The sequence below is a fragment of the Sorex fumeus genome, unplaced genomic scaffold (genome assembly GCF_029834395.1).
Source record: "Sorex fumeus unplaced genomic scaffold, SorFum_2.1 ptg000043l, whole genome shotgun sequence".
NCBI lineage: Eukaryota > Metazoa > Chordata > Mammalia > Eulipotyphla > Soricidae > Sorex > Sorex fumeus.
In genome coordinates, this window is record NW_026606100.1 from 48,211,737 (window position 1) to 48,236,518 (window position 24,782).

At 54.1% G+C, this 24,782-nt stretch overlaps 1 protein-coding gene across 2 annotated transcripts in view; it reads right to left on the minus strand.

Moving 5' to 3' along the window:
* The window catches only part of RGS10 (regulator of G protein signaling 10), a 44,440-nt gene that overhangs the window by 15,374 nt on the left and 4,284 nt on the right, over positions 1-24,782 (minus strand). The window contains exons 1-3 of one of the 2 annotated variants that reach the window (XM_056121043.1): positions 20,734-20,783; positions 15,201-15,319; positions 13,884-13,970 (exon numbers count right to left, since the gene is read on the minus strand). In XM_056121043.1, coding sequence (XP_055977018.1) covers positions 13,884-13,970; positions 15,201-15,319; positions 20,734-20,782 — 255 coding nt within the window. In that variant the 5' untranslated portion in view covers position 20,783. Of the gene's footprint in view, positions 1-13,883; positions 13,971-15,200; positions 15,320-20,733; positions 20,784-24,782 lie in introns of those variants that run through there. The other variant, XM_056121042.1, reaches the window with a different exon arrangement.

Here is a 24,782-nt window from a genome sequence, read left to right on the forward strand (position 1 = left end):
GTGAGGCTCATCCAAGTGTGTGGAGAGTGGTCTCCTACCCTGTGCCTGACTGTCTCCACCAGGGCCCAACAGCTGAAGACCTCCGGGGTCCAGCCAAGGCAGGAACTCAAAAAGCAAAAAAAAAAAAAAAAAAAAAAAAAAAAAAAGAAGAAGAAGAAGAAGAAAGAAAAGTTTTTCAGACGATTACCATTGAACTAACTCAATTGCTGGAAGGAAAAGTCAACCAACTTCAAAAGGAATCAGGTGGATGCAGGCACAGATTTATCGCAGGTGGGCCAGATCTCTGTTGCCCTCTCAGGATGGGGCAGACAGAGTCCCCGTCCTCCCAAAGGCCCAGTGCTCCACCCTCCCACAGCTGCCCGAGTAACAGCCCAGCTCACAGCTGACCCCAGAGAGGCCAGCAAGACACTGGACGCTGATGGCCCCAGCTCCAAAGCTCCTGAAGGGAATAGCCGCATATGTGGCCACAGAAAAACCTCCAAACCTCACAGAGCCGACAGCCCAGGAGAAGCACGGAAAATCAGACGGGAAAATTGCACAGAAGCCTACTCAGCTCAATGAGTGAAACCAAGAACACAGAAGGCTCAACTCACACCAAATAGCTCAGGAAATCCTCAGACGAGGACTTTAGCAACACCATTACAAGATTTTTTTCTTTTCTTAAAATTTTTTATTGGGGGGGCTGGAGAGATAGCACAGTGGGTAGGGCATTTGCCTTGCACGCGGCCAACCCGGGTTCGATTCCCGGCATCCCATATGGTCCCCTGAGCACCACCAGGAGTAACTCCTGAGTGCATCGCCAGGAGTAACCCCTGTGCATCAACAGGTGTGACCCAAAAAGCAATAGCACAGCGGTAGGGCGCTTGCCTTGCACGCAGCCAATATGGCCGACCCGAGTTCGATTCCTCCGCCCCTCTCGGAGAGCCCGGCAAGCTACCGAGAGTATCTCGCCCGCCCGGCAGAGCCTGGCAAGCTCCCCGTGACGTATTAGATCCGCCAGACACAGTAACAACAAAGTCTCCAATGGAGACGTTACTGGGCCCGCTCGAGCAAATAATAATAATAATAATAATAATAATAAAATAAATAACAATTTTTATTTATTTTACACTTAAAAACTTTCGTGATTACATTTTTTTTCGTGATTATGTTTCAGTCCTCCGCCCCTCTCGGAGAGCCCGGCAAGCTACCGAGAGTATTCGATATGCCAGACACAGTAACAACAAAGTCTCCAATGGAGACGTTACTGGGCCCGCTCGAGCAAATCGACGATCAACGGGAGGGCCTTTACTTACTTACTTACTTACTTATGTTTCAGTCATACAATGTTCGAGTACCTATCCCTTCACCCAATCACAAAAATAAAAGATAATAATTTTTTTGGCCATTTTTGGGTCACACCTGGCAATGCTCAGGGCTTACTCCTGGCTCTGTACTCAGGAATTACTGCTGGCAGTGCTTGGGGGCCCGTATGGGATGCTGATGCTAAGGATTGAACTCTGGTCGGCCACATGCAAGACAAAAGCCCTTGCATGTGACTATTTACTATTGCTCCACCCCCCCCCATTACAAGATACTTATTGAAACGAGCACTGTAGCACTGTCCTCCCATTGTTCATCGATTTCCTCGAGGGGGCGCCAGTAACATCTCCATTGTGAGACTCGTTACTGGTTTTGGCATATAGAATACACCACGGGGAGCTTGCCAGGCTCTGCCACGTGGGCGGGATATTCTCAGTAGCTTGCTGAGCTCTCCGAGAAGGACCTAGGAATCGAACCCGGGTCGGCCGCGTGCAAGGCAAACGCCCTATCTGCTATGCTATTGTTTGACGTGGCCTCAAAAAAAAAAAAAAAAGAAAAGAAAAGAAAAAGAAAGAAAGTAAAACTAGTCTAAATCTGCTTTACACAAGAAGGATTGTGCAAATCTTGCAGATTTTCCCTTCAAATTGAACCTAGGTAGAAATTCTTGGTTATCTGACAATAAGCTCTGAGGAACAAGCAATATACAGTAAACTGTTTTGTGCCTGCTAAGGGAGCAGGATGGGAAACTGGGGATATGGGATACGGGGGGCAGGGGAGGGCACACTGGGGGTGGGACTGGTGTTGGAACACTGATCACCTGAAACAACTGTATTGTGAGCAACTTTGATCAAGTCTCATACAAAAAAGAATGAAGCAGCAGAGTGCCTTGCACAGAGCAGCCCAGATGCAATGTGGGTACCGCACATGGTCCCCAGTCCACCACCGGGAGTGATCCCCAAGTACAGCCGGATGTGGCCCCAAAAGCAACAACCACCACACACACAAAAAAGAGTAAAGCAGGAAGTCCTCAATTCGTCATTGTTATTTTTAGAGGAGGGGAGCACACCTGGAGATGCTCTGGGCTTACTCCTGGCTCTCCACTCAGGGGTCACTCCTAGCGGTGCTTGGGGGATGTTATGGGATGCCAGAGATCAAACAGAGTAAGTCCCATGCAAGGCAAACGCCCTCCCCGCTGTGCTATCGCTCCAACCTTTTGGTAAGGCTGATGAGAAAACGACTTGATTCCCGGTGGGTGCTACTACTGTTTGCGTGGGGTCTGCACCGTCTCTTCTCTGAGTTCTCAGGTTTCCTCCCCAACGCCACTCCGAAAATTGTGTTCGTGATATTCAGAGGTGCATCTCCACAGTTCTAGGCTGAGTGTGGGGGTGTGGGACGCACCCCAAGAAAGAGACATCCATGGTTTGGAAGCCGGCCCCACGTGCTGGGGGAAAAGGCAGTTGGGATGGAGAAGGAACCACTAAGGACGATTGGAGGGATCGCTTGGGATGAGAGATGTGTGCTGAAAATAGACCAAGGACCAAATATGATGACCTTTCTGAATCTGTATTGCAAATCATAATGCCCAAAATTAGAGAGAGAGTAAGAGAAAATGTACCTGCCACAGAGGCAGGGAGTGAGGTGGGGTGGGGGTGGCAGGTGGGACACTGGGAACTATATTGGTGGAAAATGTGCACCGGTGGAAGGATGGGTGCTGGAGCATTGTGTGACTGAAATGTAACCATGCACGTTTGTAACAGTATCTCACGGTGATCCAATAAAACTGCTTGAAAGAAGGAAAGAAAGAAAGAAAGAAAGAAAGAAAGGAAAGAAAGAAAGAAGAGAAGAGGCATCCTGTCCAGAAACAAGCAGGGAATGTTTGAATGAATGAGTGAGTTGAATACATGCTATTATTGGCTGCTAGAGGCAGGGCAGGGGTGGGGGGTGGGGGGCGATGTTTACTGAGAAGCGGAAGGAGGTTTTGTGGCCAGAGCAATGCTCAGGAACTGAAGTCTGGTTTCTATCAATGAGCTTCTGCTCGCACTGGTTTCATGACACTGTTTCAGTGTCGAAGAGCCCGTGGGAGCGGGGGAGTGAGGACTTCCTGCCCGGCACCTGCCACGGCACGCAGAGCCTTGAGCAGGTTATGCCGAGGGAAACAAATGTCCCAGGTCACCCCATTTCCTGTGCGACAGACAAACCCTCAGAGACGGGCAGATGCGTGGTTGTGGGGGGCTGGGGAGGAGGAAGTAGGGAGCTACTGATCAAGGGGGAAGGGGCTTCTGCAGGGGTGAAGAGACAGTTCTGGGACCAAATGGCCAAACAACATACCGCACATACCTAATGACACGCAACGATGTCATTATTAAGAAAAGAGCCAGGCAGGTACAGCATGGAGGGTGTTTGCCTTACACGCACCCCACCTGGGTTCAAGCCCTGGCACCGTATATGGTCCCCTGAGGCTGCCAGGACTGGCCCCTGGGTACAGAACCAGGAACAGGTCCCTGGCACCACTGGGTGTGACCCAAAACACCAAAAGAGAAAAAGCCAGGGAGAGAACACTTGCTGCTACAGGACGGAGCGGGGGCAGAGACAACTTCCCTGGGAAGCCCCCCCCCCCCCATTCCCAGAGCACCCCGAAAGGCTGGTGTATCTGTGCTTGCAAAACCCACTCGGCTGGGGCAGGACCTTCCTCCTGGAGGGCTGGCCTGGGACCATGCAGGCCAGCGCACCACGCGTGACCCCGGGGGTCCTTGAGCAAGGCTTCCCGGACAGGGGGCTCTGTGTGACCATTTCCCTTCATGGAAGAGCTGGAGCAGGAGCCCGCCCCAGTGAGCTGGCCATGATGTCCCCAAAGGGCAGCCTCTGTGGTCAGTAGAAGCCTGGCCTGACCCTCCTCTCCCCAGATGACACCTGGACAGCAGCTGTGGGAAGGCTGCAGGTGGGGTCAGCACAGTGCTGGCTCTCGCTGGGACCAGGTGCCAGGTAGACACAGGGGGCCCCTGACAAGGACGGACACGGCAGTCCCACAGACTGGTCAGTAGACCTTTGTGCGCATGTGCGTGCGTGTGCAGAACTTCAACAGGTCAGGGGCCAGGGGAGCACTGGAGGCCACTTGTCTCTCAAAGACCCCCAACTCCCATAAAGTCATGAATGCACACAGGCACAGAGACACACAAACATACCCAAACACATGCATGCATAAAACATACAGATACAAACACAAGCGTAGATATCCAAACATGCACAGTACATACACACATAAAACACACAAAGACACATAAGTACAAACACATACAAATATACAGATACGTGTACAACATACACAAAGACTCATATATACACGCATACATACAGAGACATACACACAGGCATGCACATGAATATATGCATAGACACAAAACACAGAGACACCTACAGATACACACATACAAAAATATACATATACATATACAAAACACATATGTACACACACACACACACACAGACTCAATTCTGCTTGGGAAGGAACCGATTTGGAAAACCACTTCCTGTTTTAACAATACTTCATAAAAGTAGAACTTCAGCCAGACAAGCCGCCTCCACACTTTAGACTTCCCCTCCTTTGCACATTCACACACATACACATGCATACATGTACGTGGATGTGCGCACATGCGTGTGTACACACATGTACATAAAAATGCACACACATGCACACAGACACACAGACCAGGTGGAGTCAGGCTGCCTCGGGTCTGAAGAGCGGCGCCAGGGCAGGAGAGGGTGGACAGGAGGGACGGCGGCCTCTGTCCTCCTCCCATGGCCCAGGGCTGCCTTAGGGGTCTGTCCTCCCTCGGGCTGGTCACACAGGCAGCTCTGGGCCCTGGGCTTATCTGGGCCAATTAGGAAGCGTGACTAGAGGCGACCACGAGCCAGTCACGGGAAGGCCCCGGTCACTGCGCGGAGAAAAGGAGAACCAGCTCGCGGCTATTCTGGGGTTTCCAGAGCCCCATTAACCCCCTCAGGCCTCCCTGGAGTCTCCGGTCTGGAATTCTGGGTCTGGCGTCTCCTCGAGGGAAGTGGCGGAGCCCCTGGCCGTCCCCTCTGAGCCTGGGCTGTGGACAGGCCCTGGCGGCCCGCGGGAGAAGCAAATGTGCTCACCAGTGGCCTGAGAGCAGGTGTCAGGGACTCTGGCCCCGCCTGGGCCTCAAGCCCCTCCCTCCAGGAGTACCCCCTGAGCAAAGCTCTAGGAGCACTGCAGAACCTCCCGTCCACCCACCCCTGCAACAGAGAGAAAGAGACAGAACTCGGCTCAGTGGAGCTGAAAGCCGCACTGTCCCGGGCTCCTAAGGGCTGGTGCGGTCATCTCCCCCCCCCCGCTCCCCCCCCCACACAAAACACACCAAATGTGTGGGAAAATCAAAGAAAACCCCTCTTTTACCCCCTGATCCCCGCAGCCATGAACTCCCACCCCAACGTCTTATGGAAACATCACAAAGGAACGTGCACCCCGAGTCTGTCCCCTCTGCCTTCTCTGCTGCCCTCTTGGGTTCCCCGATGTCCCCCAGCTGACCTTTGCCCATCCCCATATCTCATCTACCCCCACCCCACATTCTGGGGTCCCCCAGAGAGCTTAGCCCTTGGTTTTCTGAACCCCACAGTCTGCCAAGATTTCGCTCCAACCCTCATCCCCCAAGCCTGATAGCCAACTGATTCTGAGATAAGTGGGCTTGGTTGACCCACAGACACCCCACACTTAGCACCAGGGTCAGCCCCCTCCCAGACATTTCTGGGTGCCCGTCCGTCCTCACCCCTGCCTCTGCCCAGGACTGCTCCCTTAGTACCCCACAGGACCTCTATGCATAATGTCCCACAGGCCTGGGGACCCTGGGAGAGGGAGGGCCCAGCGGGGTCGGGGGGCAGGTCAGGACCGCTACATTAGTCACATTACCCAGCAGCAAGAGAAGAAGGCCACCAAGTGACCAAGTCAGTGATTCAAGAATATTTCCGAGAAGTGACGCAGGACCTGGAGAGTGCCGGGGGCAGCCGATGACTCTGTAGAACACGGGGGTCCCCAAGCCCCCTGCAAGGTTGTGGGGGGGGCAAGAAGAAACAGGAAGAAAGGGCAGGAGGTGGGAGGCATCAGGTAACCAGATGGAAGGGATGAAGAGAATGGCCGAAAAAGGGGGACTGGAGCAATGGCACAGTGGGTAGGGTGTTTGCCTTGCATGCGGCCGACCCGGGTTCGATTCCCAGCATCCCATATGGTCCCCCGAGCACCGCCAGGAGTAATTCCTGAGTGCAGAGCCAGGAGTAACCCCTGAGTATCGCTGGGTGTGACCCAAAAAGCAAAAAAAAAGAAAAAGAAAAAGAAAAAAAGGCAGGTCCCCAGCTCCTGGGCCCCCAAACCCGAGTAGTTACCCGCCCCCACCAGTCACCCCCAAGACTGGAGACTCCCAGGGGAGCCACGGGACAGAGCAGGAGGGGGGCAGAACCGAGTCAGCGGGCTGCAGGTGCACTTTACCCACCAGGCTGGTGCCCGGGGCTGGAGGAAACAGAGGCAGAAGGAAAGAAAACGCAGCAGGAGCACCTGAAGATAAAATGGAGACTGTCCAAAGGAAGAACCGATCACGATCACGACCATCCTGTTGTGCATCGATAGCCTCGAGCAGGCCCCAGTAACGTCTCCTTCGTCTCCTTCGTCCTAGCCCTGAGATTTTTTAAAAAGTGCCATATTCAAGGCTCTTTCCAGGTTAGGAGAATGAGACCCATCATTGTTACTGGTATTTGGCATATTGGGTACGCCACGGGGAGTTTGCCAGACTCTGCCGTGTGGGCAGGTTACATTTAGTAGCCTGCCATTTAAAGGAAGAATCAAAAGGCCAAACGTAGGTGGGGGAAAAGAGAAGTCCAGGTGCCGTCTGCGGGGCCATCCCTGGGCAGAGACCAGCGGAAATGGCAGAAAGATGCCACTTAACACACAATGGCGCCACTCCAGGATGTGGTACAGCATGGCAGAGCATCTGCATGGCGCATCTGACCCTGGCCCCACTGTGTGCGGCCCGAGGCACCTCTGAGCACTGTGCGACCCCGCCAAACACGGGGAGATGGGGCCCCACCTGGCAGAGTTCAGGGGCTACTCCCAGCTCTGGGCTCAGCTACTTGGCCGGCAGCGTGGTGCCAGGACAGATTCAGAGTGAGTCACAGGCGAAGCCAGTGCCTTAACTGCTGGACTATGTCTCCGATCCTACAAAGTTTTAAACAAAAATAAACTCGTGGCTCAGCGGCAGGATGATGGCTTTGCAGGTGTGAGGTCCTGGGATAAATCTTCAGCACCCAAAAGAGCAAAGATTATGTAAATAATGATGACAACTGACAATGTAAGACTAGTTCCCAGGATTGTGAATTTCCAGAGGGTGAAAAGACGCCAAAAATACCCCCACCAGGAGCAAGCCCATCCATGGCCCCCAGCTGTGACCTCCAGGCTCAAAATATTGGGGATGCCGGGCTCTGGATTAAGTCCTTTTTGGTGGGGAAAAATGAGTACTGGTGAAGGGAGGGGTGTCTGATCATTGTATGACCGAGACTTAAACCTGAAAGCTTCGTAACTTCTCCCATAGTGATCCAATAAATAAATATAAAATGATAAATAAATAAATAAATAAATAAAACTATGAAAAAAATATTGGGGATGGAAGGACAAGCCGGCACTTTACAACAAGAAAAGACAAAAGCAAACAAGACAAGACGGCTGGACCCAGAGGGCTAATGCAGCACGTGGGTACTTGCTTTGCAAGCAGCCAACCTGGGTCCAATGCCCAGCAGCACCCCGTACCGTCTGTTAAGCATCACCGGAGGGACCCCTGAGCACAGAGCCAGGAGTAAGCCCTGAGCATTGTCCAGTGCAGCCCTCAAAGAAACAAAACAAGTTGCATCTAAGAGGCTAATGGAAGGCAATGGGATCACATCTTCAAGATTCTGAGAACGCTCTAACCTGGAATTCTATATCCTACCAGATTATCAGAGAAGTGGGAGAGGTAGTAGGAAGGTAAAAAAAGAAATCTCACTCAGGAAGAGGTTTCAGAGTCCCCTGGCCATGACCTCCTTCTCAAATAGTTTTTTTTTTTTTTTTTTGGCTTTTTGGGTCACACCCAGCGATGTACTCCTGGCTCATGCACTCAGGAATCACTCCTGGCGATGCTCAAGGGACCATATAGGATGCTGGCGATCTAACCCGGGTTGGCTGCGTGCAAGCAAATGCCCTACTTGCTGTGCTATCACTCCAGCCCCTCAAATAGCTCTTTCTGCATGTGGTCCAGCCAAAAGAGGGAGGTGTGGCAGGGGATGGAGGAACCACAGCAGGAAGCGGGAAAGGGAAGGGCAGGGCTGGTTCTCGGGGCCCCTGGAGATGCTGAACCGCAGGCACAATCTGGGAGCCATGGGCTGGAGCCGCCACTGGAGTAAGAAGCTTCTCAAAGCACTAGTAGAAGGACCGGGCAACAAGTAAAGCAGAATGAAGGCCCAGGAAGACAGCTCAGCAGCCTGAGTCCAGCGGAACCAACGAACGAGGTTCAGTAACGAAAGCCACAGGAGACGGCGGGGACGTGGGTGCAAGGTCGGAGGAAGTGAGGAGATGGTATCTCAAAGAGAGGCAGGGGCACCGCGTGGAGGCCCAGGGCCAGGGGGGAGCTCAGATGGGTATCTGGCTGGAACCTCGCCAGGTCCTTGTCGAAAGGCCAAGCTGGGGAGTTGTGTGGGGGTGGGGTGGGGAGAGAGGGGTGCCTGCCATAGATGCAGGTGGTATGGGGGGGTGTTGGGGGGAAACTGGGGACATTGGTGGTAGGAAATGTACACAGGTAAAGGGACAGGTCATTGTACATTATATGACTGAAACCTAATTATGAACAACTTTGTAAATGTGTATCTCACTGTGATTCAATTTTTAATTATATATAATTTTAAAAAGTATGTATATATTTTACAAGCCATTTATATATATTTATATATGTTGTACAAGTCATATATAATATATATACATATATAGTACAAGTCATTCATACATCTATGATTCTTAGAAACCCTGCACTACTCCACACCTCCCTGCCTCAACTCTTGGTTTGGTCTTTACACATCTGCACAAACTGCCCCGTTCATTTTAATCCTGACCACGGAGCAAATGGGCACTTGATGGATGGATGGGCAAGTGGGCGAACGGATGAGGAGAGAGATGGGTGGACGCGCAGGTGGTGTATGATATGGGCAGGCAGATGGATGGATGATGGATGGATGATATATGTGGATAAACATAAATGGATGGGGAATATAGATATTAAAGATGGTGAATGGATAGACAGGTGACAGATGAGTAGGTAGGTACTCGGGCCAGTAATGGATGGAGGGATGGAATGACGGAGGAAGGGCAGACGCACAGATAAGCTGTGGATGGATAGATGGATGGATGGATGGATGGATGGATGGATGGATGGATGAATTCAGGTGTAGTCAAACACCAAACACCCTGAGGAAACTTGTCTAAGATTTCCTAAGTTATGAATACATTCTCTCTCAGAAGAGACAAATTTTTTAGATCAAAATCTCTAAACAGGATTTCTTTGTTTTAGAAAGCAGACAAATCTTCCGGGGGTAATTCTTGGGTGAGAGGCACTTGAGAGAAAAATTCACAGCCACACTTTGAAAGGCAACTGCTAATGAAAGGAGAACAGCTTCCAACACCCCAGTGGGCAGGGAGTCCCAAGCCCCCCAATCGCACCAACAGCACAGAGTGTCAGATACTCCCAAACTAAGGCTCCGAGTGGGCAGATAGTGGTGGCCACAGGACCATGGCAGGTACCGCAGGGCAGAGCAAGGAGAAGACGTAAAGGACCCTGAAGTCAGGCACTGTGCTGGGTGCGAGGGACAGAAAACAAGCATCCCTTCCGTCTTCTGGACCAAACTGAGCTAACTAGCCACTCGGAAAAATAAATCAAACGCACACAAGATAGAAACCGGGCAGGTGGCAGTGCCAGGGGCAGAAGCGGTTGGGAATCCAATGGCAAAGAGGGGGAAAAAAAACCAAACAGGACAGGAGCAACAGCACAGCGGGGAGGGCACTGGCCTTGCACGTGGCCAACCTGGGTTCCATCCTTGGCAATATGGTCCCCCGAGCCCCGCTGAGAGCGATTCCTGAGTGCAGAGCCAGGAGGCAGCCCTGAGTACCACCGGGTATGGCCCCGAATCAAACAAATGAGGGGGGGTGGTCGGACAAACCAGCACGCTTGAAGATGGTGCCAGGGAGGGCAGGTGGCTCGTTGGCTGCAGTGTAAAGATCATGTGTGGGAGCCTGGGGAGTCGGCCCTGGCATCACACGCTCCCCAGAGCACTGCTGGGGGTGTGGCCCAACAAAAGAAAGCAATAAAATCAAATGTCGGGGGCAAGCGTTGAGGTTGATCCCACCACAGCCCTAGTTCAGTGGAGAGATAAACCCTCGGCCAGTTTTCTGCGGGAACAGAACCCGCTAAGTTCGAGGGTCGCCCCTCCCCAAGGCTTCCCTTCTCCCCCTTCCTCCTCCTCCTCCTCCACCCCTTTCTCTTCCCCCTCCTTCCGCCCTCAACTAAAAGATGGTTGAGAGCTTCCTCCCAGGCTCCCCTACCCTGGTGCTCTGACGTCGGAGCCCGGGGTGGAATCCTGACTGTCTACATGACCGTCTGGCCTCACTCTGCTTTGAGCGAGGCCAGACGGTCACAGCAGAGGCAGCTGCAACCTCGACTCCAGACCCCTCCCAGCTGCCCCCTGCCCCAGTTTCAAAGACTATCCATGTGACTTGCTCCTCCTGCACCCCCTCGGGTCCCCTGGAGCTGTGCACCCCACTAAAAGAAAATTCCCTTCTCGGATCCCTCTTCCAGAAGATTCCCCCACCCCTCCTCCACATCAGGTGTTCGCTTCAAGCTCACTTCCCCTGGGGCCTTCCCGGCACCCGCTCCGGGTCGCTCACACTTCCCGTTTCTAAACTCAGCTCCTGGCCCTGCAGAGAGCAGCCAGGGGGCCGCTTCCCCTCTCGAGGCAGTTCCCCCAAAGCAGCTTGGCTCTCGGCCCCGAATCATCGTCCCCAGACATCTCAGAAGGGCCAGGCCTGGCTCTGAGCCAGCGTAGCCCAAAGACGGGAGGAACGCGACCAAACTGACGGGCACCCGAACACAACAGGGGCACCTCCAAGACTGCTGGGCCCAGGGTGTCCACTTCCTGAACTGCACAAGGCAGGGGGTCAGCCTGAGGCCCCACTCACCCCCGTCACGCCACAGTGACGGCTGAGGAGTGGTCATCCATCCACCTGCTGGACTCAGAGCTGGGGTCTTACAGGTGGTTGGAAGGATCCGTCACGAGTCCAGCATTAAGGGGTAGGGGCAGCTGAAGGTTAAGGACAAAGGTCAATGGGCACAATGACCCCAGAAAGTCCAGCCTCCTTGCCCCAGAGTCAGCTCCCACCTGCCGGCAGACTCCTGCCCACCAGGAGGACGGGTCAGATGATGGACGGGGAGAGAAGACACGGGCCAAGACTCAAGCCCAAGAGAACTCTGCACCCAGGAGAGACAGCCCAAGGGACCCCCTCTCCCAATTGTGCTCACCCCTGCAGAGAGGAAGCGGGTGAAGGGTGACGGAAGGTTCCCCCCCTCCCCCGGCTTCCTCTCGAGGGCCGGGGCAGGGGCGGGGGTGGGGGAGCGTGCTGGGGCTTAGAATAAGCCCATGAGGCTCATTTTCCAAGCCGCAGTCGGCAAACACAGCCCAGCACGGCCCCGGGGCCCCCGGCAGCCGGGGACTGGGACTCTGCCTGAGATGTGTTTGGTTTGGCTGGGCGGGTCTGACAGGTTTGAAAAGTGAGCTCCAATATCTGCAGAATCAGACGGTTTCACCCAAGAGGAGTACGGATGTCAGCTCCTCTGGGATGCCGCGGCACGGGGGCTGAGCATGGGGTGAGAGTCACCAGGGGTTCTGGGGCGAAGCCACAGTGGACAAAGCTAAGGACGAGGAGACTCAAAGCAGAGTGAGGCCAGACGGCCACAGAGCCCCCAGTGTGCCCGCTGCGGGGAGACCAGGCTGCCCCCCCTGCCACGGCCCCCCACCCCTACCCACAGTCTCAAATCTGAGCCTCACTCATGCACACAGAGTGGAACCGTGGCACCATGGGTACCAGCTGGGAGCCTCACGGAACCACGCCGTCACCCTGGCCCTCACCCCAACTGCAGTGTAGCCCATGTGGCTGGGAGCCACTGGACACGTCCTCCTCCACCCGTGGGATGTACCTCCAGGGCAGCCTGGGCCGTCCTGTGGGTGGCCCTGCACCCCAAGGCAGACCGGTGACTCTGTGCTGGAAGCCCATTCCCCGGAGATCTTATCCAACATCGTGGCGCCAGGCTCTGGGGGACATGGGCCCGGAACCTCTTCATGGTTAAAGAACTCAGACTGTGTGTGTGTGTGTATTCTTTTTGGGTCACACCTAGTGATGCTCAGGGGTTACTCCTGGCTCATGCACTCAGGAATTACTCTAGGCGGTGCTCAAGGAACCACACTGGATGCTGCGAATTGAACCCGGGTCGGCCACGTGCAAAGCAAATGCCCTACCTGCTGTGCTATCACTCCAGCCCTGAACTCAGACTTTGTGAGTGCCGAATGACACACACTGCCAATCCTCCACTATGTATCTGTCCAGCAGAAAGACTCCCTTTAAAAAAAAGGTTCCCCGTGGCTGGGGTGACGGTATAGTGGGAAGGCGTTTGCTTTGCATGTAGCCAATCTGGGTTCGATTCCCCACATCCCATATGGTCCCCCAAGCATCGCCGTGGATACAGAGACAGGAGTAGTAACCCCTGAGCATCCCTAGGTGTGACCCAAGGATTCCTGGGTCTAAGAGAGGGGATAACCCACAGGGAGCTTGCCTTGCATGTGGCCTACCTGGGTTCGATCCCCGGTACCTTGTATGGTCCCCTGAGCACTACCAGGAGTGATCCCTGAGCACAGAGCCAGGAGTAAACCCTAAGCACCGCCCTCAAAACCAAAACAAAATATAAAATAAAGATAAAATTAAGATGGATCGCCACACTCACTGGATTTATGACGAGGGCACCAAGTCAAGGTCCTGAAGGGTCATTCCTGCTCCCAGGCCCATTACGGAGAAATAGCGCAGTGGGTAAGGCTCTTGTCTTACAAGTGGCTGACCTGGGTCTGAACCCTGGTCGAACCCCATATCATTCTCCCCAGCCCACAAGGGCTGATCCCTAAGCGCAGAGCCAGGAGTAAGCGATGAGCACCCCACGGGTGATCCAAACCACCTGCCCCAAAATTCCATTACAGATTTGACTTTTTTAGGTCAGTTTCAAAATCTATTGGAAATACAGCTGACAGTTTCTAAGAGAAGAAAATAGCCAACAAAGGGATCCATTGAAATAATCTGCTTTTTGGGGCCCAAGAGATAGTCCAATGGGTACGCACTTGCCTTGCAAGGGTTCAACCCCCTGCACTGTGTATGATCCCCTGAATACCACCAGGAGTGAACCCTGAGCACCGCTGGGCTGTGCCCCCAAACAAAAAAGAGCAGTAAATAGAAATACCTGCTTTTTATCTTGTGTTTTCTTAAAATCTTCACATGCTAGCCAAAATAAAACATTTTCTTCACTGAATTCCTTCTTCAAAAATTCCTAGGGATAAAAAGAATAGAAAAATATTAACAGTCCCCTTCAAAAAGAATAAAAACCAATCAAACATCCCCGTCAAGGATGGAGGAAAACGTTCACCCGATGAGCTCAGCATGGGCCGAATGCAGGTTCCCAGGCCGAAATAGAGGGGCAATGTTTAGCATTAACCTGAGAATTTTGTGAGCATTTGAACTTGGCTTTCACACTGTAAAAAAGAGTCACAATGGAGCACGAGGCTCTGCTCACAATTCACAGCTGACAATAAATTACCAAAAAGTAAATTAAAATGGACGATTTATGAGTTCCTTTCAGACAGTGTTTAAACAAAAGTTACATTCCTCCAAAATCAGACCCATATTTTTTTAAACAAAAGGAAAGAAAATATATTATGCATGTCTACAAACGCAGGAGGAGAACTATTTTAAGTTGGAGGTGTTTCCATTGGGTGGATGATGGGGGCCGTCACAGGGTCAGCTATTCCGTGCCGGGCACTGGCCAGCGGCCACAGGGGCCTGCCCACTGGCTCTCCCCAGGGACCAGGAGCCTGTGGTCTACCCTGGTCTGCCCTGCATGAAGGTGGCACTCGCAGGCCAATCCCGAGCATTCCTGAAATGCACACGTGGTCCCTGACACTGGGTTCTGGGAGCTGAAATATGCCTGCCAGGCTGTCTGGATGCTTCCGCCTGTCAGCCCTGTTCTGGGAGCGCAGCTTGGCCTTGCCGGCTACTGCCACTGTTCTACTAATCATCTGCCCGAGACTCGCAGACACCTGAGAACCTTCCCAGCATGTGAATCCCGAAGGCCTCTCCTGGGGCACAGCGAGGGATTCTTTCTCATCACTCCCCCAGCCCCAGTCCACTCAGAAGAATTCCAACTAGCCCAAAAACCACGGGGATGGTCCCAACACCCTGGCACTGCATCCTGGGGTGATTCAGCCTTGATTGGCCGAGAATTGCCAGGAGGGGTCCGCTGGGCACCCCTGAGCATCACTTGGAAGGTACCAGCCCCCTCCCCTCCCCCAAAAAAAGCCCAAAATAGTCTGTGCATGCCCCTGGGGCCAAACCAGGGTTACATAGGATTTTATTCTTTCAAGTTGGAAAAGTGGTTTTGTTTTTGTAAATGCACACACACGGGCCCTCACGCACACACACACACACACACACACACACACACACACACACACACACATATATATGCTGCAGCCATCCCGGACAATAAATGAATAAGGCAAACCCGGAATCTCTTCACGCCTTCTGGGTCTTCCAGCAGGTTCTCCAAGGAGGCTGCCCACTTGGCTGTGCTCCTGGGGTTCTGGTTGCTGCTGCTCGAGCCCCCATCACTGTCGTGGATGTCTGCAAGACAAGGTGGAGCCTGAGCATACCCCAAAAGAAGGCACTTGGCCACGTGCAGAGAGCATGCCCAGGTGGGGGCCCCAGGCATGTGCCCAGGGACCCCATCACCACTGGAAGTGACCCCAACCCACAGATGTCTGCAGAGAACATCCCTGTAGCCCCCACCACAGCCCCGTAGCCCCCGTCACGCCCCCGCACCCCATCACACCCCCGCAACCCCCCATCAGGCCCCCGCAATCCCCCATCACTGTGCTAGTTACCATGAGTCACAGGAGCTATGCGTGACCTTGCACCCAGAGCCCACTCCAGCCCCGAAACCCCCTTGAGAAGCAGGCAGGCTCTTCCTTTCCCAGATGGGGAAACTGAGGCTCAGAAGGCACCTGTGACCTCTCCCCCACCCACCCACTGTCCACTGCTCAGCTCACAGGAAGTCCTGGGGCTCACCCAAGTCCTCCTCCCAGGAAGCCTGACTCAGCGGCCTCGTCTCGTACCTCCGGCCCTCACAGCCTGAACTTCAGCCTTATCTCTCTCTCCAGCAGGGAGCTCACTTCCTGGGGGGACCCACACCACGGACCCACACCGGGAAGAGGAAACACCCCCACAGGTGCAACATCTGGGGCAGTGCCACTTGGGCACCCAGGGAAAGATTATGTTGGCACGGTGTCTTGAAAAGTCAAAGCCAGGGGCTGGAGCGATAGCACAGCGGGTAGGGCGTTTGCCTTGCATGCGGCCGACCCGGGTTCCATTCCCAGCATCCCTATGGTCTCCTGAGTACCGCCAGGGGTAATTCCTGAGCGCAGAGTCAGGAGGAACCCCTGTGCATCGCCGAGTTTGACCCAAAAAGCAAAAAAAAAAAAAGAAAAAAGAAAGAAAAGAAAAGTCAAAGCAAATGCCAGCAAGTCCATCCTGAGCAAAAATAAGCCTTGGGGTGGGTATGACTTGCACTCTTGTCTCCAACGGCCCGTCCCCAAGTCTACACATGTGAAAATGTCTGTACCCCTATTTTCCCAGCTGCTATTGTATAAAACACTTGAAATGTTTGGGGCTAAAAGGACAGGGGTTAAAAATATACCAGCCTTTGCTCAAGGAGGAAGCACCAAAGTACCTTCCCCCATAGTACTTGGGGACAAACCACACGATGAGGCCACACAGGCCAGATTTAAAACCTCGTTTGCCGGCTAGAAATGGGTGATCACGGGTGATCTTGGGTAGACACAAAGCAACATGCCCATCTTTCCTGCAGGAACACAGCCCATGGCAGGGGGACTCCCAAAACCATGTTTCCACACAGGCTTACCCTGTTACACGTTAGGAATCTCCTATACGAGGACTTCATGGCTGAGATAAACCACTGGGTGAGATAAACCAAACCTCACAATCTTTCTTCTAACTGTAGCACTGTCCTCCCATTGTTCATCGATTTGCTCGAGTGGGCACCAGTAACGTCTCCATTGTGAGACTTGTTACTGTTTTGGGCATATTGAATACATCACGGGGAGCTTGCCAGGCTTTGCCGTGCAAGCGAGATACTCTCGGTAGCTTGCCGGACTCTCCGAGAGGGGCGGAGGAATCAAACCCGGGTTGGCCGCATGCAAGGCAAATGCCCTATTCACTGTGCTATGGCTCCAGCCCTTTCTTCTAAAGAAACTTTTTTTTTTTTGCTTTTTTGGGTTACAACTGGCAATGTTCAGGGTCTACTCCTGGTTCTGTACTCAGGAATCACTCCTGGCGATGCTCGGAGGACCATATGGGGTGCTAGGGACCAAACACAGGTTGGCTGCATGCAAGACAAACGCCCTCCCCGCTGTGCTATCACTCCAGCCCCGGAAACCTGTTTTGATCATTTTTAGCAAATTATTCATAACAAGTAATATAAAATAAATTATTTAGGGCCTGCAACTGGGGCAGGCTTGGGTGGTGGGTGAGAAAGTTGAAAATATTGGTGATTGGAAGGTGCAATGGTGGTGGGATTGGTGTTGGAATACTGAATGTAAGAAATCATCATGAATAAATTTATTAAAATCAAAAATAAAAGAGACCTTGGTTCCTCTCTGCCCTCCCTAACAGAACGCTCCAGCCAGTGAACTATTTTTATACTTTCATTGTTGCCTTTTTTTTTTGCTCCAAAGTAAAGACATGTTTCTATTTCTTTTCTTTTCTGGAAAAGTTTCAATCTAGGAGAGAAATGAGCTTTCAATTAAGAAATCAGCCAAGAAAATCACTTCCAAAGAATGAATGAATCTTGTCAATATTAACTGTTGCAAAAAGCCCCAAGTGCCCGCAGCTAGGAATGGTTTGGGAGGCTGGGTGGGGCTGAGTAACAGCACCACCGATTTATGGGGTCTCCTTGGGGTCAGCACACACATTCATTCCTCCGGCATCTGGGAGGACACCTGGATTTTAGACACCCTCTGGCTGCCTTGGGCTAGACAAAGCGAGACCAGAAGCCTGGTGCAGAATTGTATTTCAATACACACGGGAGCAAGGCAGAGAATGGGGAAACCAGGAATGACGTTTTCACAGCCAAGCCAACTCCTTCCAGTGTACCAATAATGGGCCTGAGGCATCTCAAAGCCAAGATTCAGTTCACAGATATGGAACTGACAGCGAAGGGCAGAGGGTAAGACATTTGCCTTGCAGGTGCCCAACCCAGGTTTGATGGTCCCATATGGTCCCCTGAGCAACACCAGGAGTATTTTATTTTATATTTTATTTTGTTTTTTCAATTGAATGACAATGAGATACAGAGTTACGGAGTTGTTCATGATTGGGTTTCAGTCATACAATAATACCAGGAGTATTTCCTCAGGCAGAGCCAGAACTAAACCCCCTAGCATCACTGGGTACAACAACAACAAAAAACTGGCCAATGCTGAAATGGCTAAGTTGAAATGGCTAATAGAACGCTGACTGTCTCCCAAGAAAGGAGAAGTTGAATTCAGAGCCCGGCAAGCTATCGAGAGTATTCGATATGCCAGACACAGTAACAACAAAGTCTCCAATGGAGACGTTACTGGGCCCGCTCGAGCAAATCGACGATCAACGGGAGGGCCTTTACTTTTACTTTTTACATTGTAAGGATGGTTGGAGCGAGAGAGAAAGTGGAAAAGTTAAGGCTCTTCCCTTACACATGACACCGCATGGTCCCCTAAACACTGCTGGAGTGACCCTCCCAAACACAGATCCGGAAGCACTCCCCAAATACGTACAGGTGCACCCACAATAAAGAGATCTCTGCCTCCGAGCTCCTCATGACTAATCCTCCATCTGTCCCCAAGGCTTAACAACGGGACCCCAGATGCCGTTTTCCTGACAGAACTAAAAGAAAGGCTGCAGGGCACAGGGGCACAGGGGCCAGGGGCCACCCCTGCCCATGGTGACTGCAGTTCTCCCTGGCGGCCACAGAACGCTGGAGGCCAGCGAGATGTGATGGCAGGGTTGACCCGGGTTTGATCCCGGGCACCACATCTGGTCCTGAAGAGATCTCTGACCCCAGAGTCAGAAACCCCAAGCATGGCCGGAGGTGACCCCAAAACCAACCAACAGAAACCACCCATCTGAGCCTCAGTCGGAAAGTGCCCCCAACTCTTGACTTTTTATTTATTTATTTATTTATTTATTTATTTTTGCTTTTTGGGTCACACCCGGAGATGCACAGGGGCTACTCCTGGCTCATGCACTCAGAAATTACTCCTGGCAGTGCTCAGGGAACCATATGGGATGCTGGGAATCGAATCCGGATCTGCTGTGTGCAAGGCAAACGCCCTACCCACTTGTACTATTGCTCCAGCCCCGACTTTTGACTTTCAACAGTGAGCCAAACCACACTTGAGGTTCGTTGCCACACAGCCCTGCACATAAACACGGCTGGAGGATTCCCACAGAGCCCAAAGCACGCAGAACAAAGCAGCCCCTCGGCCCCCTGCTCCCCATCACCAGGCCCCCTTCAGCCGCGGTCACGCTGCTCGCGGGTTCCGTTCCCCTGCCAGCTGCCATTGGGACAAAAAGATTCATACTTTGGGGCTGGAGCGCTAGCACAGCGGGTAGGGCGTTTGCCTTGCACACGGCCGACCCGGGTTTGATTCTCAGCATCCCTTATGGTCCCCCGAGCACCACCAGGAGTCATTCCTGAGTGCAGAACCAGGAATAACCCCTGTGCATCATTGGGTGTGACCCAAACACACAAACAAACACTGTCCTCCCGTTGTTCATCGATATTTGCTCAAGTGGGCCCAGTAATGTCTCCATTTTGAGACTTCTTGTTACTGTGTTTGGCATATTGAATACGTCACAGGGAGCTTGCCAGGCTTTGCCGTGCGGGCAAGATACTCTCGGTAGCTTGCCGGGATCTCCAAGAGGGGCACAGGAATCGAACCCGGCTTGGCCAGGCTGGCTGCGCACAAAGCAAACACCCTACCGCTGTACTATCGCTCCAGCCCGGGTATGACCCAAAAAGCAAAAAAAAAAAAAAAAAAAAATTTACAGTCAACACCTAGTCATCTGGGCCAGAGGTTCAGGTGCCACCTGGTCCAATCCAAGCAGTGCCAGGAGCAACCCCTGGCATGGCCCAATCAATGCCCCCCCTGCCTCCAACCCCAGTCATCTTCTCTGTCCCCTTTGACAGGAGGATAACGTAGCCAGAAGACCATCTAAGGAACCAGCGCGAGCCTAGCATATATAGAAACTGTCCCGTGAGGACATCTCTTCAGAATGCTGGTGCTGGCTGAAACCGGGAGGAAACAGGGGCCTTCCCCTGGGAGGACAGTGGACAGTGGACAGAGGGATCTTCCAAGCGGTCCTCGAGCCTAGCCAACGGAGCCATGAATGCAATGCAAAGGTCTGTGTGTGCGCCGCTATCCCAGCAGTCTGCTGGGACCCAGAAATGTTCCAGTGTCCAGACCTGGCCCCGGTGATATCACGTGGTGCCAGGAATAGAACCTGGGTCGGGCACAGGAGGCCGCACCCTCACAGCGGTCCTAACCCCCAGCCCCAGCTCTCGCTGTTCAATAAACGAGTCTTCAGGGAATCTGTCCTGCGCTAAAAATCAGCACTTGTGGCCGTTGACAATGTGCTGGGTTTGGCCTGGAGCCTTGATGTGGCCTAAGCCACTCAGCTCTGGGTGATGGTGAGGGGTTAAATCACCCCCTTCATTTTGCAGATGAGGAAACTGAGGCCCTGAGGCTTACAATGCCTCAAGGAGGCAGCCCTGCTCCGGCAGCTCAGCCGGCCTCTAGAGCTGTGCACTGTGATTGCCAGGCCGGGCAGGAGGATGCCAGAGCCTACAGGGGGAGGGCAGGAAAGCAGGCGGAGCTGGTCCACGCAGACCCGAGCTCTGGGGACAGCTCCATCAGTGCACGCACAGTGCTCTACAGCACCATCCACGCACACACAGTGCTCAGCCCCTCTCGGCTTACCTGAGGCCGCTCCCTGCGGTTTCTGGGCTCCGTGAAAGCCAAAAGCCATTATCCCCCACGCCAGGCAGGGCCTCGCGCGCAGATGGCAGCGGGAGGCTGCTCGCCACAGATTATGGCCTGGCCACATTATTTATTGATGCGATGATGTCAGATCTCTCGGAGACTTCTCCAGACACCCATTTCTTGGACATCCACATTCCCAACCCGCCTGCAATGCTTAGTGCTCATGGTCTGGTCTCTACAGGGCATCATCTGCGGAGTGTGTGTGCCTGGCCAGCCTGCCCCTGCAAATTGCCTTTTAGAAATATCTCCACACTCCGGGTCCTTGCTGCTCAGGACCTGAAGGTCTGTCTTCAGAACCCCCCCAAAACTCAGAGTCTTTTCAAGAATGCACATAACAGGCCAGAGAGACAGCACAGTGGTGGGGGCCGGGGGTGGGGTTGCTGGCCGTGTACACAGCCAACCTGGGCTGGCCCCCTGGCATAGCATACAGTCCCCCAGACACTGTCAGGAGAGACCCCAAAACCAAAGAAAAAAAAAAAAAAGAAAACAAACTAAACGGGAAGGACAGACACGTTCCCCTGAAGTCTACACTGATTCAGCACAACACACACCAACACCCACACCAGACTCCTTTAAAATTCTCCGGAGGAGTACACACCCCACAAAACATAGGCAACACCCGCTCCCCATCACCTGGGCCACATCAAACACAGCACATTATATTTAGAAAAAGAAAGAAAGCGGGGGAGGTTGGGAGAGAGAGACAGAGAGACAGGGAAAAAAAAAAGAAAAAAGAAAGGGAGAGAGGGAGGGAGAAAGACAAAAAGAGTTGAAGAGAGACAGACGAAAAAGAGAGGGAGGGAGACAGAGGCAGAGCAAAGAAAAAGAAAAAGAGGGGGAAAGACAGGCAGAGAAACGGAGATGGAAAAAAAGAAAGAGACGGTGGGAAGGAGAGAGAAAGGAAGAGAGTCGGCCATCCATCCTGCCTTAGTAGCAGAACAAGTCACTTTGTGCAAGTGACGATCTGGGCCCGGCTCCGGAGAAACTGGGTCAGGGAAACGTGCTGTCTAAATATTCCTAAAGTGTTTATGGGTTGCAGCATGCTGTCCCCTCTCGGGGAGATTTTCCCTGACTGTCTGGAGCAGGAAACCAGAGGGTGGAAAAGGAAAAAGTTGAAAAAGTTGAAATCTACACAACGACCGGCATGGAAAGGGCTGGGAGGGTAGGAGGAGGGAGTTGGGGGGGCCGGGAGTGGGTCAGCTCGGCTCAAAAACGACATCGCTGTCGCTCTGTGGGGTGTTTTTGGGGGGCCGGTGTCCACATGTGGTCCCCGTGCCCGAGGAAGGCCGTGTGTGCAGGGGACACTCCCCGTGGCCCCGGCTCAGCCCCCCCGCTGCCCAGAGACAACCAGGCAAACTGCGCGCGCCTCCCCGAGGGTTTGGGGCTCCTCCTTACGTTCCATGCCTGGGGGTCCGCCTTCAACGCTCCATACAGCCCCCCGACTCCGCGGCCGTCTCATAAACGCTTCGCTCCAGACAGACCCAGGCTGCACGGCTCGCGAGCACTCGGGTCCCAAGGCAAAACAAGCCTCAACATCCTCTTTTGAGTGGCCGAAACGCCAGATGGCCACTGGTTTCTAGTTTCCCCTGGGGGGAAGGAAGCGGCTAGTGTCATCACCAGCCTCGAGAGCCCCCCGTTCTAGCAGAAATAAAACTACCCAGGCCCGGGGCTGGAGCGATAGCACAGCGGGTAGGGCGTTTGCCTTGCGGGCGGCCAACCTGGGTTCGATTCCTAGCATCCCATATGGTCCCCCGAGCACCGCCAGGAGTAATACCTGAGTGTGTGAACCAGGAGTAACCCTGTGCATCGCCAGGTGTCACCCAAAAAGCAAAAAAAAAAACAAAAAAACAACAACAAAAAAACTACTCGGCCACCCCCCGGGGGCGGGAGTGCAGAGCCTGCCTGCTGTCCTGTGCTTCTAGAGCCCCCCTGGGGCACCCCTATCCTCACCGCTGTGCCCCCTCCAGCTCCGCGGGGTCTGGGCACCCCTTGGGCGAGCACCGGTCTCCCTCAGAGCATCAGCACGCGGGCACCCACGGGAATGGGCACCCTGGCTTCGTTGCGCCCCAAGGTGCTGTCTGACACACGGGCTGTCAGGGGCCGCCCCTGGGTGTTTGTAGGTGAGGCCAAGCAGACACCGAGGTGGCAGGGTGAGGGGGCTGGGAGGTGGCCCTGGCATGCCGGGATCGGCCGCTGCTTCCTGAGAGACTTGGGGACAGTGAGGGGAACGACAGCAGCTAAGACAAAGGGACTGGGGCCAAAGAGAAAACTCAAAAGGTTGGGGGGCAGCGATGCTCAGAGGGCCCAGAGCAACCCACAAACCAGCTGAAAGCAGCCCCAGAGCAAGGGCGCTGGGCGCGCCACCGCCTGGAATCAAAAGGAAGAGGAAAGACGAGTGGACAGAGCAGAACCTTCCCCAGCTGCCCAACAGGCACCGAAGCTGAGCCCATCATCAGCTCATTCTACAGATGTGGAAACTGAGGCACCGGCGCTGAAACCTCTTGCTCCGGGCTGGAGAGACGATGCAGCCCGGGTGGTCAGGTGCCTGCATGGTCCGAGCACCACGGGGCCACCTGCGCACCTGCGAGCCTCAACATGTGCCCCCACCCCCACCCCGTCCCGCCAAAAAAAAAAAAAATCCTTGGCTTTTTTAAAAGAAGAAGCAGGAATGTGGAGGAGCTGGGGTGCACTGGAGGTGGTACAGCTGTAAAGGAGAGAGGGAGGGCAGGGGAGGGAGGAGAAGGGGAGGGAAGGGGAGAGGAGGAAAGAGAAGGGAAGGGGAAAGGGGGGAGGGGAGGTGGAGAGGGGAGAGGAAGTGCGGGGGAGGGGAAGGGAATGGAAGAAAGGGGAGGGGAGGGGAGGGGAGGGGAGGGGAGGGGAAGAAGAGGGGAGGAGAAGGGAGGGGAGGGGAGGAGAAAGGAGGGGAGGAGAAAGGAGGGGAGGGGAGGGGAGGGGAGGGAAAGGAGGGGAAAAGGAGAGGGGAAGGGAGGGAGAGGATGGAAGAAGAGGGGAGGGGAGTGAGAGGGGGGGAGGAGAGGGGAGGGGAGTGAGAGGGGAAGGGAGGAGAGGGGAGGGGAACAAGAGGGGAGGGGAAGGGAGGGGAGTGAGAGGGGAGGGGAGGGGAGAGGAGTGAGAGGGGAGGGGAGGGGAGGGGAGGAGAGGAGAGGGGAGGGGAGGGGAGGGGAGGAGAGGGGAGGGGAACAAGAGGGGAGGGGAAGGGAGGGGAGCGAGAGGGGAGGGGAGGGGAGCGAAAGGGGAGCGAGGGGGGAGGGAAAGGGAGGGAAGCGAGGGGGGAGGGGAGGGGAAGGAGAGGGGAGGGGAGTGAGGGGGAGGGGAGTGAGGGGGAGGGGAGTGAGAGGGGAGGGGAGGAGAGGGTAAGGAGAGGTGAGAGGAGGGGAGGGGAGGGGAGGGGTAGGGAGGGGAGGATAAGCAGCAATGCGGGGGTGGGGGGCTTCTTGCCCATGAGCCGTAACCCAAGGCCCACTGCCGGGCTGTCTGTCCACAAGCCGCAATTGGAGCGGCGCAGCCCCCCAGGGAGCTGCGTTGAGAGGAAGCCCATAGCAAGTACGCATGGGGGGCGGCCACTGGGGGGCACAGGGTGCCACGCATCAAACTCGGCACCTCACCTCTGCAGCCTGCGTTTTAGCGCCCACAGGATCTCCCGGCCCCCCGGGGAGTTGAGGCTGCACACCGCAACTGCTTCCATTCAAGAGTTCCAGAGGGGAGCACCTCTGCCTGCCCGCAGCCCTCACCCCTGCCCTCCCCCGGCCTCCCTGCAGTCAGGATCCCACAAGCCCCAGGGACGGGGTCAGATTTATGGCTGTGCTCAAGTGTTTCTTTCCGAATGAGACGACAGAGCCATTTAACGTCTTGGCTTGAACCCTGGCTGCCAGCCCCCTGGGAAACTTTCTCTGCAGGCATCACTGGCAGGGCTGTGGGGGTCAGGGGGCGTCCTCCATCCAGACTACTGCAGTGCCACCGCCCGG